The sequence below is a fragment of the Salvia splendens genome, chromosome 1, assembly GCF_004379255.2.
Source record: "Salvia splendens isolate huo1 chromosome 1, SspV2, whole genome shotgun sequence".
NCBI lineage: Eukaryota > Viridiplantae > Streptophyta > Magnoliopsida > Lamiales > Lamiaceae > Salvia > Salvia splendens.
This window is the reverse complement of record NC_056032.1, coordinates 4,635,021-4,650,043: the sequence shown is the minus strand read 5'-3', so window position 1 is coordinate 4,650,043 and position 15,023 is coordinate 4,635,021. Positions and strand designations below refer to the sequence as shown.

Sequence of the window (15,023 nt, the reverse complement as noted above, 5' to 3'; positions counted from 1 at the left end):
GTCCGAGGACACCCGACGTCCTCACGGGACGTCCGTATCCGACCTCCGACCTCCCAACGGCGGACGTCCCGTCGCCCTTCCCGGTGTCCGACCGGACGTCCTACCGGAGGGGCGCCATAGGAGATGCTCTAATTAGTGATCCCTGCCCTCAATGTAAAGTACTCCCTCCTTCCCATTTAAGTATATTTTTCTTTTTAAAATGTCCCATTTTCATTTTAAATAATACTCACTAGGGGTTGAGTCATTTTTCCATTTCGAGAAGTTCGTTCATAGTTGAGTCATTTTCATATATAGTAATTTTTTCTTATTTCTTACTTTACTCCCTCTTACTTTATTCTCTCTACTTTATTCACTTTATACTTTATTCTCTGTACCTTTTATATTCTCTTACTTTTTTATCTATTTATTTAACACACCCAACATTATTTTCTAAAACTGCATGCCGAAAAGTTTCGCCCCAACTATGAAGAAACGGAGGGAGTACTACATTTCTAAAAATAAAAATTTTACTCTTTATTTTATCACTCTCTTAGAGTGTCCACAATAGGTGAGCCGTGGCGGTCTACTGCTGGACAAGGGCGAGCCGCGGCGGGGAGGGCGCAGGCGCATTTGCGGTGTGGACGGGGCGGTGGAGGCGTAGGTGGTGGCAGAGCCGCGGCGTCTATTGCACGCCGGTGTCCGCCTGATATTTTTTATTTATTTTTATTTTTTAAATTTTTTTATCTATAAGATATCTATTCCCAATTCATTTTTTTCATTCCATTCCATTCTATTTATTTTTATCCAATTAGTTTTATTACAGTCCAATTAAAATATATCAACAATTGATAAAATAATGTGATTTGTGGTTGTGGCGTGACTGTTATTGGGTTGGACAAGTTTTTGTGGCTGTGGACAAGTTTTTGTGGATGTGCCTTGGCTGTGGCGTGGCTGTTAGACCATGTTACTTTATTCTCTCCACTTTACTCAAAACAATATTACATAAAATCTCGTGCTGAATAAGAAATGTTTAATTTAGAGTGGGACGTGGGAGTATTACTATTTTTTATTTGAATCGGTCTCGACCTTTTAAAATAATATAAGTAATTTGTCCTTATAATTTGATATTTTAATTTTGTGTGTTTATTTAATAGAGTATCAATCACATTGTCAGTTAGTACTACAATAAACAAATCAAAGAGAAAAATCCAAGTGTGATAACCGACAGAAAGAAAGGGTGAATAGGGAGGTGGGGACAGATTGACTTGGTCATTTCCACAAAACGTGTAGGTGGTGGCGGTGCACGTGCCCCTTTTCTGAGTGGATCTGCTTCCGCCACCGCTGCTCCCGCCACCTTTTTTTTTATCTCATTCCGCCGCCAATGCCGGAAGACCTGGTCCTCCTTCATTTCTTTTTTTCTTTTTTTTAAACTCTCTCTTTTACTGTTTAACCCAACCTCTTTTCTTTTTTCATTTTTTCTTTTCTTTCGGTGGATCCATTATGAAAAAGTTACACAGTACTCTCTCCAATTAGCATTTATTAGGATTTTCATTTCAGTTCAGCACTAATATTAAAAATATAAAGGATAGCATGTAAAAAAAATTTGTGAAATATAATACTTCACGTATTTGTAAATTAATTTTTATAAAACGTGAATATAATAAATTAATGAATCGTATCATTTATATTAAAACGAGTTAGGACTCTTAAGTCTGAAGTATGGAAGACTAAAATAATAAATTGAGATTCCTAGTAGTGCACAGAAAAGTACTTAATATATTAAATTAAATAAAAAGTAAATAAAATAAGAGTATCTAAATTAGAAAAGAATTAAACAAAATAGAGGAAGATAGAGCATTGTTTTTTTGCTAAATATATAATTTATCTAATTATTACTCCTATTAAAATCTCGAGAAAAATGACTCAATTAGTTTTTATAATAATTTTATTTCCCGATGAAATTAATTTATTTTTCATTAAGAATGATTTAACAATTTTCTTTTGTATTTCTATTTAACTTTTTAATTTTACATTTGAATGGATTTAATATTATTTTTCGTGTATAATTAAAATAGTAGTAGTAGTACATTTTAGTAAAATTATGCATTTGAAATTTTTGTCAGACCATGTCTGAAATAATGAAAATAAGTAGAGAAAAAAAGTATCATGATGTATGGCCCAAAGCAGGCCTATCACTGGCATCTTATTTATAACCAATTGTGGTAGCTGTTTTATCTAATTTCATATAGATTTATACACTACCAAATTTCGTGGTTTTTATTTTTTTTTTTTCATTTTTATTGTTTAGTGCTATACACTAATTGATTATTCAGGTATATACTAGAACCATTAGACACTAAATTTAAAGTTTGAACGCATTACAATTTAGCTTGGAAATTAAACTGTTAACAAATCATTTGCTATACATACACTAATTAATTTTCAATTATATACCCTAAACTCTAAATCAATTTTATGCTGAAAATAGCACTTAAAAATAACCTAAAACAAGCTTGCACGTGACGGTTCTAGAATAATAAACAGATGTTTATTTTATGTATTTGCAGAATAAGATGAACAAATTGTCGATGAAAATTCTAAGAGCATCCCCATCCGTCCTCTTGTCAAAGAGTACGGATGTGGGTCCCGGACCCACTTTTATTCCTTTTTTACTCTCTGCTCTTAGGCAAGAGCATAACACCCACATTTATGCTCTTCCCCAAGGACATGCTCAAGGGTCCCACCATTCTATTATTCCATTTAAATAAAAATATTTTCACAATATTAAAATGCATTAAAAATACACATAATACTATTACAAATTACAAAAAAAATTAAAAATTATATAATTAAAATCCTAAAAATTAAAAATTACATAATTAAAATTTTAAAAATTAAAAATTACATAAATAAATTCATAAAATTAAAAAAACCCACTACTCGTGGCCGAATTTCGCCCGAATGAGAGATGATTTGATGTGAAAAATGGATGATAAATGTGTGTATTTATAGATGATTTTGGGAATAAAAAATTATTAAAAAATCAAAAAAAATTCAGAAAACGGTAATAAAATGGCCATATTTTTTAGAATCTGAAAAATATATTTTTTAATTTTTGGTATTATTTTCGATTTAAAAAAATTGAATTTCCAACGGATAATCCGTTGGCCAATAGAAACGAGCCACGTAGCCTGCTCAGCGGCACGGACGCCGTCCGTCCCAGCGAGCACCGCTGCGGATGCTCTAACTTAAGACCATTTCAAAGAGAGATTAATAAAAACTTCATGTAGGTTTAAGTCAAGGAAATCGTCTTCCTTCTAAAGTAGTTTGACAATGTCTAGAAACCTAAAATTCAAGAATGCTCTTTGTCAAAATATTACAACAGGAAACTAAATGAGTTAAGAGTAGAATCATATTTTCAAAGGTGTATTTAATAAAGGAAACTTGTGAGTATGACACAATGAAAAAGGTAGTCGCCAATGCGTCGACCGTCGCTGACAATAGATGGCAGACGAAGAAAGGAAATGAACCTCAACCCAAAGGTCTGGAAGGAGTTGATGTCCTATGGCTTCAGCGACAGCTCCAAAGGCCGAATTTAATGGAGTTTTCCGCCTTTTATTTGGATCCGCGATTGATCACAATCATGCTAATATGAAAAAATCATTATATAACCATGAATTAGTCTAAATAAGTCTCGAAATTATTATTTTGGTCGCTTGCAGTTTTTTTCATAGGTAAATTGATTGATAGATGTTTCTACCTTATCTCATGTTTATACGATTATAGTGCTATTTATTGACGTATCAAAAAAGACAATCAAAATAGAAAGAAGAATGTAGCAACGACAACCAAGTTTCATCAAGTTGGAAAAAAAAAATACGTGGCTTCTTTTAGTTTAATACTTACTAGTATAATTAAACGACGTGTATACTACGTGTACACTAGTCACATTATTAACACATGTTAAGTGATGTAACACTATTACGCAATAGATGACCCAAATTAAATATACTATGATTGTTTTTAATATGACTATTTAGAAACTACCATCTTCATTAACACGTAACTGAAAACTCTCTTTCCCAACTTAAAAGTTTCGGTCTACTTTTATTATTATTTTTAATAATCTCATATTCTACTATCTCTACTAACTCATTATACTCAAATCGAGACTCATAAGTTGGGACGGAGATAGTATTAATTGGACAGATGAACTCCTTCAAACTATATTATTGCTTAAATGTGAAACTGAAATTATGATTCTGCCGTCAGCTGTTGACTCTTACTCCATACTCAAATCTACTATATTTTAAACAAATTAGTAGTATTAAATTTTCTAATGTAACATCATAATAATGTTGCAAGCTACCATAAAAATATTACTACTGATGCATCAGATCAATCAAGGACATATTTTACTCAACCAAAGACACCAAAATTCAACAAGGAAGACTTTTAGAAAATATTTTTTAAATGTCAAACTTCCATTACTATAACTTGAATGGCATGGAACAAGCCTATGTGAGTATAATAACTCCATTGATGTCGATTTTGGAGACAAATTTGCAAACCTGCAAAGTCATGACATTCATGTCCCAACAAAACCAAGATTTTAAATTAGTATCGACACGAGATCAATGTTGTCATTGAGCAGCTAATGTGACTAGAAGCTTAGTACAGGGAAAGTTTGGAGTTTATGAATAATACGAACGAATTCAAGTGTATACCGGATGCCATCTTCATGCCACCTCGATCGCCTTCTTTTGCTGAAACAATCAGAAAAATAAAAAAGCGATATCAAGTTAGAAAGAGCAAGAGCAAGAGCAAGCATGACTTCTGTAGGGTGATAATTATGACAAGTAAAACAATTCGACTAGAAAGCAGGCAGTTATTCAATACTTGCGGTGTGAGGTATTGACTAGTTTTAGGCTTTTAGCTGATTATATTGACAATTTCCCAGCTTCAGCACTTATTGGATATTATGAAATGGCTCAACATGAAAAAACTGCATCTGCTTAGCCTCTTCAGCTCATACATATGTCATAGCATGATGATTCAAAGACTTCAATCAATTAAGCAATATAACCAGCAGCTTCACAAATAAATAACAAATGATTTTGCTTGGATCGGAATACTTTACAATGTAAAGCTGATAAAGCCAATACACACATATAGTTTAGCATTCCTATTCACCTATTACTGGAGTAACATGGAATCTAAAACGCCTGCAAAAAAAATTACTTCTTATGTAGCTGTTCCATAAGAAAGTTCACGTAGGTTATGGAGCACAAATATTCTACACTTGAATAAATCTTATACACAATCTTCATGCATGTAACAGGCACATTTTACAGTTTTGTAAAAGTAACAAAATTTCTTTCTGATCCCTATTGCACAAGAGCAAATGTTCAACATTAAAATCAGATCTACAACTACTCACTTCCTAGTCTTTCTCCTAATTCCTTTGCAGTCCCATGTGATATTGCCTTAAATCATGACCAAATAAAATTGGAGTGACTAAGTTCTCTGAATAAGAACAGTGTATAAGATCGTTGTGTCTTCTACTTCGACCTCAAAGATTGTGATATTTCTCAGCGTTCAATGGGTTGACTAAATAAAGTAAAACATCAAAGAATAAAAATAAACGGAAGCTTACAGAATGTATAATTAATGGCAGCATCAAATTCACACTGATCATTCATCCACAATGCTCCAAATCATCCTGAAACGAAACGCCACTTTTTAGAAGCCAGAGAAGGAAGAGGTGCCCAGAACTAGCACATCATTTTAGCAAAATGTCATATATGCTTACCAGAATATCGTCAATGCCAGAAAGATGATCAGGTAACCAATCTTGATAAATCTCACCTTCTTCTCCCAATGAAGCTGGTTAAAAATCTCAGTTACATCCAGAAAGTGTTGCCGCCGAGTGTATCTAATTTCAAGTGGATACCAGTCAGCTACTAACTTTCCAGAAATATGAAAAGCTAACAAACAAGCAGTTAAATTAGTTGCAAGTAATGCACATTCAATTGTAGATACAAAGGGTAAAAGATATTAATGGACATGAACTTCTTGTTGACCCCATTAATATAGTGCTAACGAAAGATGTATTTCAAGGTAATATGTAAATGAATCAGTGTCAAGTCCACTACTAGGAAAATTCATGCCCTGACCATGAAGGAGGGAACTGGCTCTCTGTTCATGCTGTAGGAGACAATCTTTAACCATTGAAATCTCATTGCCGAATTAATCAGCAATTTGTTAAGTCCAGTAACCCAGATGTTGTATAAGTAGGAGTATGATGTCATTTCGAAAAGATCCAAATTATGTCAACTTTTAAGAAATTAAACCACACTGCTGATACACAGTGCATTCTCGGTAGATACTTATCTACACTATATAGTTTTGAAGTACCTAACAGAAAATTAGTAGTACCAGATTGTTTGATGAAACCATTGTGGATACACCTTTTTTATCAATTCATTCTCAGTTTTAACTATCCCGTTGCAAGTAGGACTTTTCTGAATCTACCTACACAATGTTTGATTCCATGTATCAGTTTCTATATAAGCAAAATATGAGGATATTCTCAGACAAGTGAGTTTTAAAATGAGTTCTCTGGATCTCCACCACTTCATACATCTCAGCAAAATTTTTACTCTTATCAACAGTGCAGAAGCTAAATCGGCCCAAGTCTTGTCAGCTTGCATTGACCATGTGATAGAGAAACGTTCACCATTGTAGACAATGTGACTGGAACAGAAACTTACATTGTTACATTGTAATATGCATATGGAAGGCCGAGCAAACACATAGCCCAATGCCCTGTAATAAGAAGGAGAAGGCACAAAACTCCTTCTGCAATAAACTCTGGCAAAACAGCCTTATTTACTCGGGATGCTGTATCATATGGGTTGATATAATCAAACTCAAGGTCGGCCAAGCACATTAGCTGCAATACAACATTTTAGGCATCATTTTCCCAATAATGCAAAGGAAAGGAATAGATAGACCACATTAACAAGAAAACTGGAAGTTCTAGAGCAAGGCAGATAAATAAGATAGCATCAATTCTCAGCTTCTCCCATTGACATCATAGATTCTGCTCAGGACATGAACACTTCACTACAGCAGCCCCATATATATCGGGCAGTAAAATGTAAAAATAGTCACTCTCTGTACACGATTTTCACATAGAAAATAGTATGTATCTTACACAGAAGCTTATGCATAAAAAAGAAATGGGGCTTGTACAAAGATTTTATTTTCAGAACCAAACTCAGCACACACACAATGAGGCTCTAAACCTAACATTGCGTAATCTCTGTTTTATGTAAGATCACACTGCTCACTTACGGAACTTCACCAAACGCTATGGCTCATCCAAAAAACACCAATGCATTAACTGTACCACAATTTGTTTATCATCTTTCCTAGCTGCATTTGTCCATCATCTGTTAATTCCTCCATGGAACCATGAACATCAATAACTATGTGCATAGCCATCCTCAAAGTTTCTACTTTTATAGTAATTTACAACAAATACAGCTACCAGAACACATTTTTGTTCACAACTAGAAATCAAAACAAAATAGTAATTCAATAGACCTCGCTAATCGCTATGAAAGATTCCATATTCTTGAAATTTTCAATTTTCCATATGCCCAAATAATCTCACTGCATCGTTCATTAACAAACACTACAGTCTTTCCCCAATGCATCACTTTTCCCCACTGACAGTCGGACAGTTAAATTGGCATCTCAGTCCTATCAATTCTATCTTGCTTCAATTTCATGTCAAGTTAAAAGATTACTACTATTTCCGATCCAAAAAAATGCAAAGGAAAGGAAAGGGAAAGAAGAATTGTGTTCCCATATGAACGTGAAACATAAGCTAGTCATAATAAAATGGTTAAAGAGGTGGAGTGAAGTAAATAAATTGAAATTAGCATACAGAAAAGTATAGGGTACACTGAAAATTGCCTGGAAAAGTACAGCACCGATTATACCTATGACGAGAGAGAAGGAAGCTAGCCATGCAAATAAATCCGCCATCGCTGCCTCTGATGAGCACCTTCTCTTTCTTTCTCTGTAACTCTGTCTCTCTCTCTCTGCTCATAAATATGGTATACTCGAAGAAACGACAAAGACCATAAAGCGTGTTTTGCTCCACACAGTCAAAAAACTTGACTAAAATTGCTCGACTGAAATACCAAATATGCCCTTGCTTGATCACATTGTAGTTTTATTTTACTCCCTCAATTCCTCGTAGTCGAGTCATTTTTCTATTTTGAGAAATTGTCATATAGTTGAGTCATTTCCATATATAATAGTAATTTTTTTCTATTTCTTACTTTACTCTCTCTTACTTTATTCACTTTTAAATTTATTCTCTCTACTTTTTTCTCTTTCTTACTTTTTTTATCTATTTATTTAACAAACTTAACATTCTTTTCTTAAATTCAGTGCTGAAAAGTTTTGTCTCAATTATAAGGAAATTGAGGGTGTACTATTTTATAATTACTCACAAGCCTAACATTGCACTAATGCTAATAGAATACCATTATTAGCGATGTGGCCGGTTAAAGAATTGTTGATACTAATTGATCTCACTAGTAAATTTACAGTTTCGATTTTGTACCAATGACCAACTAATAATATTATACTCCCTCCGTTCCAAGTTACTTGAATCGTATTCCATTTTGGATTGTCCCGGTTGTCCCAAGTTACTTGAGTCGTTTCTTTTTTTGGTTAAAAACAAAACATGTAATCACGCCTACTTTATTCTTTCTTTTACTTTACACTCTCTTATTTTCTCTTACTTTATTATTTCCTCTACTTTATTTAACTCATTAAACACAACCTTCTTAAATCATGTACCGAAAAGAAACGTCTCAACTAACGTGGGACGGAGAGAGTAACAACTAGTATTATAAAATAAAATTTTATGGCTAAGTCGATCTACAACTAAGTTGGGGAGTTAGAAATAAACTTATAAATACTCTATGAAACAAGTAATCAATCTTCGTAGCAATTTACTTATCATATTTCCTTTTCTTTTTAGAATGATTTCTACGGAAATGTATCCAAGCCCTCGTGCTTGACTCCACGGCATCGAGGGCGGCCTCAAACATTGTTGTCTTGTGGTGTTGAGGTAGATCAACTCAACCCTAAATTTCTTGGCAACTTGAGAGTATTTGCTTTAATCTTACTTCTCAGAAACATCTCCATTTTCCCAATGAGGGGCGTTAGTCACTGTAAAGTTACTGTCGGGGTCAAGGAGGTACGCCAACAGAGGTCAATGACGACAACCTTGTTGGTGATGATACAGAGGCCCTTGCACACCTACAATGTTATTCAAATTTGAAGGAAATACTTCATTCGACCCGTACAAATAGAGACATTGAGGACTACACAGATTTTAATACGAAATTGATAAAATTAGAGAGAGATTAAAATAAAAGGTTATTGAAATGTTGCTAGTGGAGAATGAAGCACACCATATAAGTAAGAAAAACTTACCAAAAATGGAAGTGAATTAATTTCGTGGAACAAACTCAAATAGAAAATGAAGATTTTCTTTGGGATAGAGGGAGTGAGAGTCATAATAATTACTCAAATACTTTTCATAATTATAAAATAATTATTTATAGAATAAATTAAATTTATTTATTCATAATTGAAAAACAAATTTTATTAACACTTTCAGCCTAAAATAATTATAGAATAAAAAGATTCTGTGTTCTTATTGGTGTTAAGGGTAAAATAGGTAAAATGACGCGTGATGATATTTTTCACTTTTTCGATGTCCACTAAACTTGAAGTTTAATAAATATAAAAAAAATTAAAAAATTGTCAGTATACATTTGAGCCACACCTTTATCTGTTTATAAATAAATATCTCATTTTAATTTACAGAAAACATAAGTGAGAAATTACTAAAATGAGTCTTTTATGGAATAAAGTGTAATTAATAATTTAGTGAAATAGCGAACGAAAGAGTAAAAAAAAGAGTTCATATTTTGTTGAAAACAAAGGTGAAGAAAATTATCGGAGAAGCTTACCTGCTCTGCGCGGGAATAAGTAGAAGAAGAGAGAGACCTAACGCCATCGCTGACCTTTTGTTGTCTTGCTCTTTCCCTCTCCTCTCTCTCCGTTTTTAAGCTGTAAACATGGCTCGAAATAAGGTAATTTTTCTCCATTTTTCATTAATGATTTTGTTTTTCATTTTCTCCTTTCGAGTTTAGCTGCTGCGGGTTATGGACTTAGATTTCTCTGTTGCAGTAATGAAATTTATAGGAAAACTAGCCACTTCTTTTTATTAAATAAAAAAATGGATGACAGGAAAGTCTGGTGCTGCTGATTGAAGTCGGTCCGTCGATGCATGGTGTGCTGCCGGAAGTTGAAAAAGTTTGTTGCCTACTTGCAGAGAAGAAGGTACATTCAAACATTTTTTGTTGCTGCTGTTGTTGCGTTCAGCATAATTCTCTTTTCAAACTCAATTAGTGATCGCTGCCTCGTAATTTGGGTGTTTTCTGATAATTGTGTGAAATCGCCCAAATTCAATGCGTTTGCATTAAATAGAATCTCTCGACGGCCGACGTGCGTCTGCAATTTCTCTGATTTTTTTAACTGCCTACATTCAATTGACGCAGCTGATTTACGGAAAGTATGATGAAGTGGGAGTTGTGGCCTTTGGTACTGCAGGTATTTCGCATGATTTTTGGTTGGCGCGGTGATTTAGCAATGCTGTCTTATATTTGTCATTTTGATAGCTGGAGACTGAATGTGCTGAGTTGAAATTTCAGATACTAAAAATGACTTGACAGTGGAAGTGGGCGGGTACGAGAATGTGACTGTTTTGAGGGATATTAAGGTTGTTGATGGGGCTCTTGTGGATGTTCTACATCAACTTCCTCGAGGAAGTGCATGTGGAGATTGTATCCAATTTATGTGCTAAAGTTTGGTGTTCAGCTAACTATTCTCTTAGATTGGCTTCTAGATGATTTACTAAAGCTTTTTACTTTGATATGGGTTGTTTGTTATATTGCCAATAAATCTACCTTTGTGTTCCCTCAATAATTAGGGAAACAAACTTATCAGTATGAAGGAAGAAAATTCCCATAAGCAAGGTGCAGGGAAGTAGTTGGTTGCATTTTTCTAATTGAGTTTAATGTTTCATCTATCCCAGGTATTGATCAGGTTTATTGTTGAAAATGATTTTTTCATATGATATAGTTGCTTGCTGAAATGATTTCATGGTAAGCAGAGTCTGTTTTGATGTTTTTCAAATGATGGAATCCATTACCTTAACTTTGCTGAAGTTCTTGATGCTGTTGTTGTTGGGATGGATATGATGATAAAGAAGTATAAGGAAACTAACAAGGGAAAGAAGCGTTTATGCCTCATAACTAATGCAGTTACTCCAACCAGACTCCCATATGAGGGAACAAAGGAGGATCAAGTAAAAACAGTTGCAGCACAGATGATGGCACATGGCATGAAGATGGATTGTGTTGTTGTTAGAGCACAAAAAGACTGGGATGTGGACAAGAAGATTGTGGAAGAGAATGACTTCCTTTTAGGTCTGCTTTCCCACAAATCTTCTTCAAAGGTGTATGTCGGGAATGCAACTTCCTTATTAGGTGCACTAAGGACTCGTAATATAACACCAGTTACTACATACAGGGGTGAATTTGAACTGAGCTCTATAATGAAGATCAAGGTGAGACTCCTGTATCCCATGATTTTGCTACTGCTTATGATAATAAACCCAGTTGTTATTACTTTGTTGAAATACTAGCTCACTTAGTTGTTGGTTGGATACAACATAGTTGGAAGTAGCTTTCATGTATCAACATACTGTGGACCTTCTCGCTCCATTTTTATCGAATCAGTTGGCATATTAATATCATCCATGAATGAGCTGTGTATTTTCATGTCCTAGTGTCGCTCTGGATCAATTTTTCTTATTTTTCACTTGTTTAGCCTTTTCAATATGATGATATTTCGAATGCCTGCTTTCACCTTCTACTGTTTCATTATCATCTTTCCTAATTTTTGACTTTTTGAGAATTGATAATGAAGTGACGAATCTTTTCATACATGTAACATCACCAGATGTCGATGTTTAGAAATGTTTCTTGAAATAATTTTGGGTTATACAACCTCAGTTGGTTGAAGACCATATATGGCCATTTGCTTGACTCTTTACTTTCACACTGAGGATGCAAGGTTGTCCCAGAGAGAGGAGACAAGTAGACTTAAACCCATAGTTTTGGCTCTTCAATGTCAATATGGAATGACCAACTAATAAGAAGCTTAAGTTGTTAGACATGCAGATACCTTTTGATATCTAATGTTTTAATGCTTAGCCAAATGACATATCTTTGATGAACTACTCTGTAGGCTAGAAGCCTAGAACTGCACTTTACGTGTTTAGTTACCCTTGGTTCAGTAGCTGTCTACTGTGCTTGCTTCTGAGATTTTTTCTAATATATGCAGTTGCATATACTATTGACAGTTTTCATCAGATACATCTCTACTTCTCCAATGTTAAAACATTTCGGTTTGTCTTGATTTACTATTAGGTCTGGGTCTACAAGAAAACATGTGAAGAGAAATTTCCCACGTTGAAAAAGTATTCTGATAAGGCGCCTCCAACAGATAAATTTGCCTCACATGAAATTAAGGTTGATTATGAATACCGAAGTATTGGAGATCCCAACAGAGTTGTTCCACCAGAACAAAGGATCAAAGGCTACCGCTACGGTCCTCAAGTTGTCCCTATATCATCTGCTGAATGGGAGGCTGTGAAGTTCAAACCAGAGAAGGGTTTGAAACTTTTAGGCTTTACGGATGCTTCAAATATCATGAGGTAAGATCTGAGTGCCTCTTGCCATCCCTCGTAATTTTTCATGATTTAATAATCCTCATGGAGTTGCTTAAGAGCTTGTTATTTCAATCATCATGTGCTCAAAGACATTATTATATGAAAGACGTAAACCTCTTCATTGCTGAACCTGGGAATACAAAGGCCATTCTTGCAATTTCTGCATTAGCAAGAGCAATGAAGGAAATGAACAAAGTAGCTATAGTCCGCTGTGTGTGGAGACAGGGGCAGACGAATGTTGTTATAGGGGTTCTAACTCCTAATGTGTCGGCGAATGATAACGTTGTAAGTAGCTGCAAGGAGAATTGCAAAGAAACCTATCTTGAACATGACATTAACATTATGCCTTCTAAACTTGTAGCCAGATTCATTTTACTTCAATGTGCTGCCTTTTGCGGAGGATGTGAGAGAGTTCCAGTTTCCATCATTTAGCAATCTCCCTTCATCAATGCAGCCAAATGAACAGCAGCAAGAGGCTGCAGATAAATTGGTACAAATGCTCGATCTTGCTCCAGCTGACAGAGAGGAAGTTTTGCCACCCGATCTCACACCTAATCCTGCTCTTGAGGTACTATCTTTGCTGATTAAAATTTGAATAACACTTTTTTTTACTGGCATCACTAAATTTCCTATGCTAGTTTTTCGGTTATGGAACATATGGCCTGTCCGTTGTGTTTACAATAAAAGATCTTGCGAAGATAAAAGTTCCTGTTATTATTTAAAAAATGACATGCGTGGTCCCACATGACAACTCCAGCGCTTTTATCGCTCTCTTGAGTTGAGATCTAAGGACCCAAGTGCTAATATCCCCCAAATTGATGAGACCCTCAAAAGGATAACAGAGCCTAATCCTGAACTTCTTCATCAAAATACAGCCGTGATTGAGGAATTCTGTAGGTCCTTTGAACTCAAAGAAAACCCAAAGGTTATGTTTATCTCATTGTACAACATAGTTCTTTGTCACAACATCCCTTGATATTTTCATATTGAAAGTTGGTCTATTTTGCAGCTGAAAAAATCATCTAGAAGAATAAGAGAAAAACCAACTGGATCAAGTGAAGAAGGGGAAGGAGTTGCTGCTGCTGGCCAAGCAATGGACGCTGCTGAATACACGTCTCAAGTCAAAGTCGAGCAACTGGGAGATTCAAATACTGTTCAAGAATTTGAAGCCATGATGTCTCGTCGAGATAGTCCAGACTGGGTTCGTAAAGCTTTCCAGAGTATGAAGGATAAGATATATAGTCTAGTAGAGGACTCCGTTGAAGGAGACACATATCAGAAAATTCTTGAGTGCTTAGTTGCTCTCCGCAGAGGTTGCATTTGTAAGCAGGTATACTGCCTGAGACTGCTTTTCCCTCTCTCCTACGCTCCCTAGAGCCACATAGAACTGGTAAACACTGAGTTAAATTTGGAATCACTCCATTTTTTTACAGGAACCAGAACAGTTCAATGATTTTCTGCGCCATCTCAACAAATTCTGCCATGAGAGACACCTGGACAGCTTATCTGATTTTTTAGCATCAAACAATGTGATGCTAATAAGCAAGAGTGAAGAACCTGAGAGGTTTGCTCTTATAATCTCCATCTTGCTGAGTCCTTTCTTTTCAACTCTGTACAAAATGAATTCCTATTGATGTAACATTATCTCCACGCAGCAACGTTCCAGATACTGAAGCACGTGTTCTTCCACTGAAGAATGAGCCATAAGCTGAGGAATGATCTTTGAGGTGATATCCATGAGTGCATATTTTGACATGAAAAAGATGGACAGTTTTTACCATTTATGTTGAAGTAGCCAAAGAACTGAAGCAATGAGAGTGATGTTGTCTGATGCCTGAAATCTTTTAATGGATGTGAGGAAAGGTTGTTGTGGTCAAGTGGGTCACTCACATTTCTGAGGCACAATTCAGTTAATTTATGAAACCTAAACCCTATCGATTCTAATTGTAATCAAGGTGAACTGTATTTGAGAATCGATACACTCTAGTGAAGGTGGTTGCATTGTGCATTTGAATGTAAACAAATTTGTTTTGGTCTGCAACTGTTTAGTCTTTCCCATGTTCATTTACTTCAAGGTGCAAACCATATACTCGAACTCGAAAGACAAAAATCATGTTCTGGTCTGTCACTGTTTATTCTTGAAGAAAAT

At 35.0% G+C, this 15,023-nt stretch overlaps 2 protein-coding genes across 3 annotated transcripts; one reads left to right on the top strand and one right to left on the bottom strand.

Moving 5' to 3' along the window:
- Positions 1–4,332: 4,332 nt before the first annotated feature.
- Positions 4,333–8,062, bottom strand: LOC121794318 (protein cornichon homolog 4-like). 2 transcript variants are annotated; one of them, XR_006049281.1, is made up of 6 exons: positions 7,966–8,062; positions 6,753–6,934; positions 5,792–5,914; positions 5,636–5,701; positions 4,707–4,745; positions 4,333–4,550 (listed from the first exon to the last, which is right to left on the bottom strand). XR_006049281.1 is itself a non-coding variant. In XM_042192432.1 (5 exons), the coding sequence occupies exons 1-4, from the start codon at positions 8,035–8,037 to the stop codon at positions 5,674–5,676; spliced, it is 405 nt and encodes a 134-aa protein (XP_042048366.1). In that variant the 5' UTR covers positions 8,038–8,062; the 3' UTR covers positions 4,559–4,745; positions 5,636–5,673. The 2 variants fall into 2 exon arrangements, 1 of the variants encoding a protein (XP_042048366.1); XM_042192432.1 differs by lacking the exon at positions 4,333–4,550 and having other exon boundaries at positions 4,559–4,745.
- Positions 8,063–9,993: 1,931 nt separating this feature from the next.
- Positions 9,994–14,959, top strand: LOC121809362 (ATP-dependent DNA helicase 2 subunit KU80-like). Its single transcript, XM_042209945.1, has 12 exons — positions 9,994–10,169; positions 10,327–10,419; positions 10,638–10,689; positions 10,791–10,922; positions 11,307–11,707; positions 12,573–12,859; positions 12,964–13,159; positions 13,236–13,442; positions 13,632–13,799; positions 13,884–14,204; positions 14,308–14,438; positions 14,530–14,959. Exons 1-12 carry the CDS (start codon positions 10,155–10,157, stop codon positions 14,579–14,581), a joined length of 2,055 nt encoding a protein of 684 aa, XP_042065879.1. The 5' UTR covers positions 9,994–10,154; the 3' UTR covers positions 14,582–14,959.
- Positions 14,960–15,023: the final 64 nt, after the last annotated feature.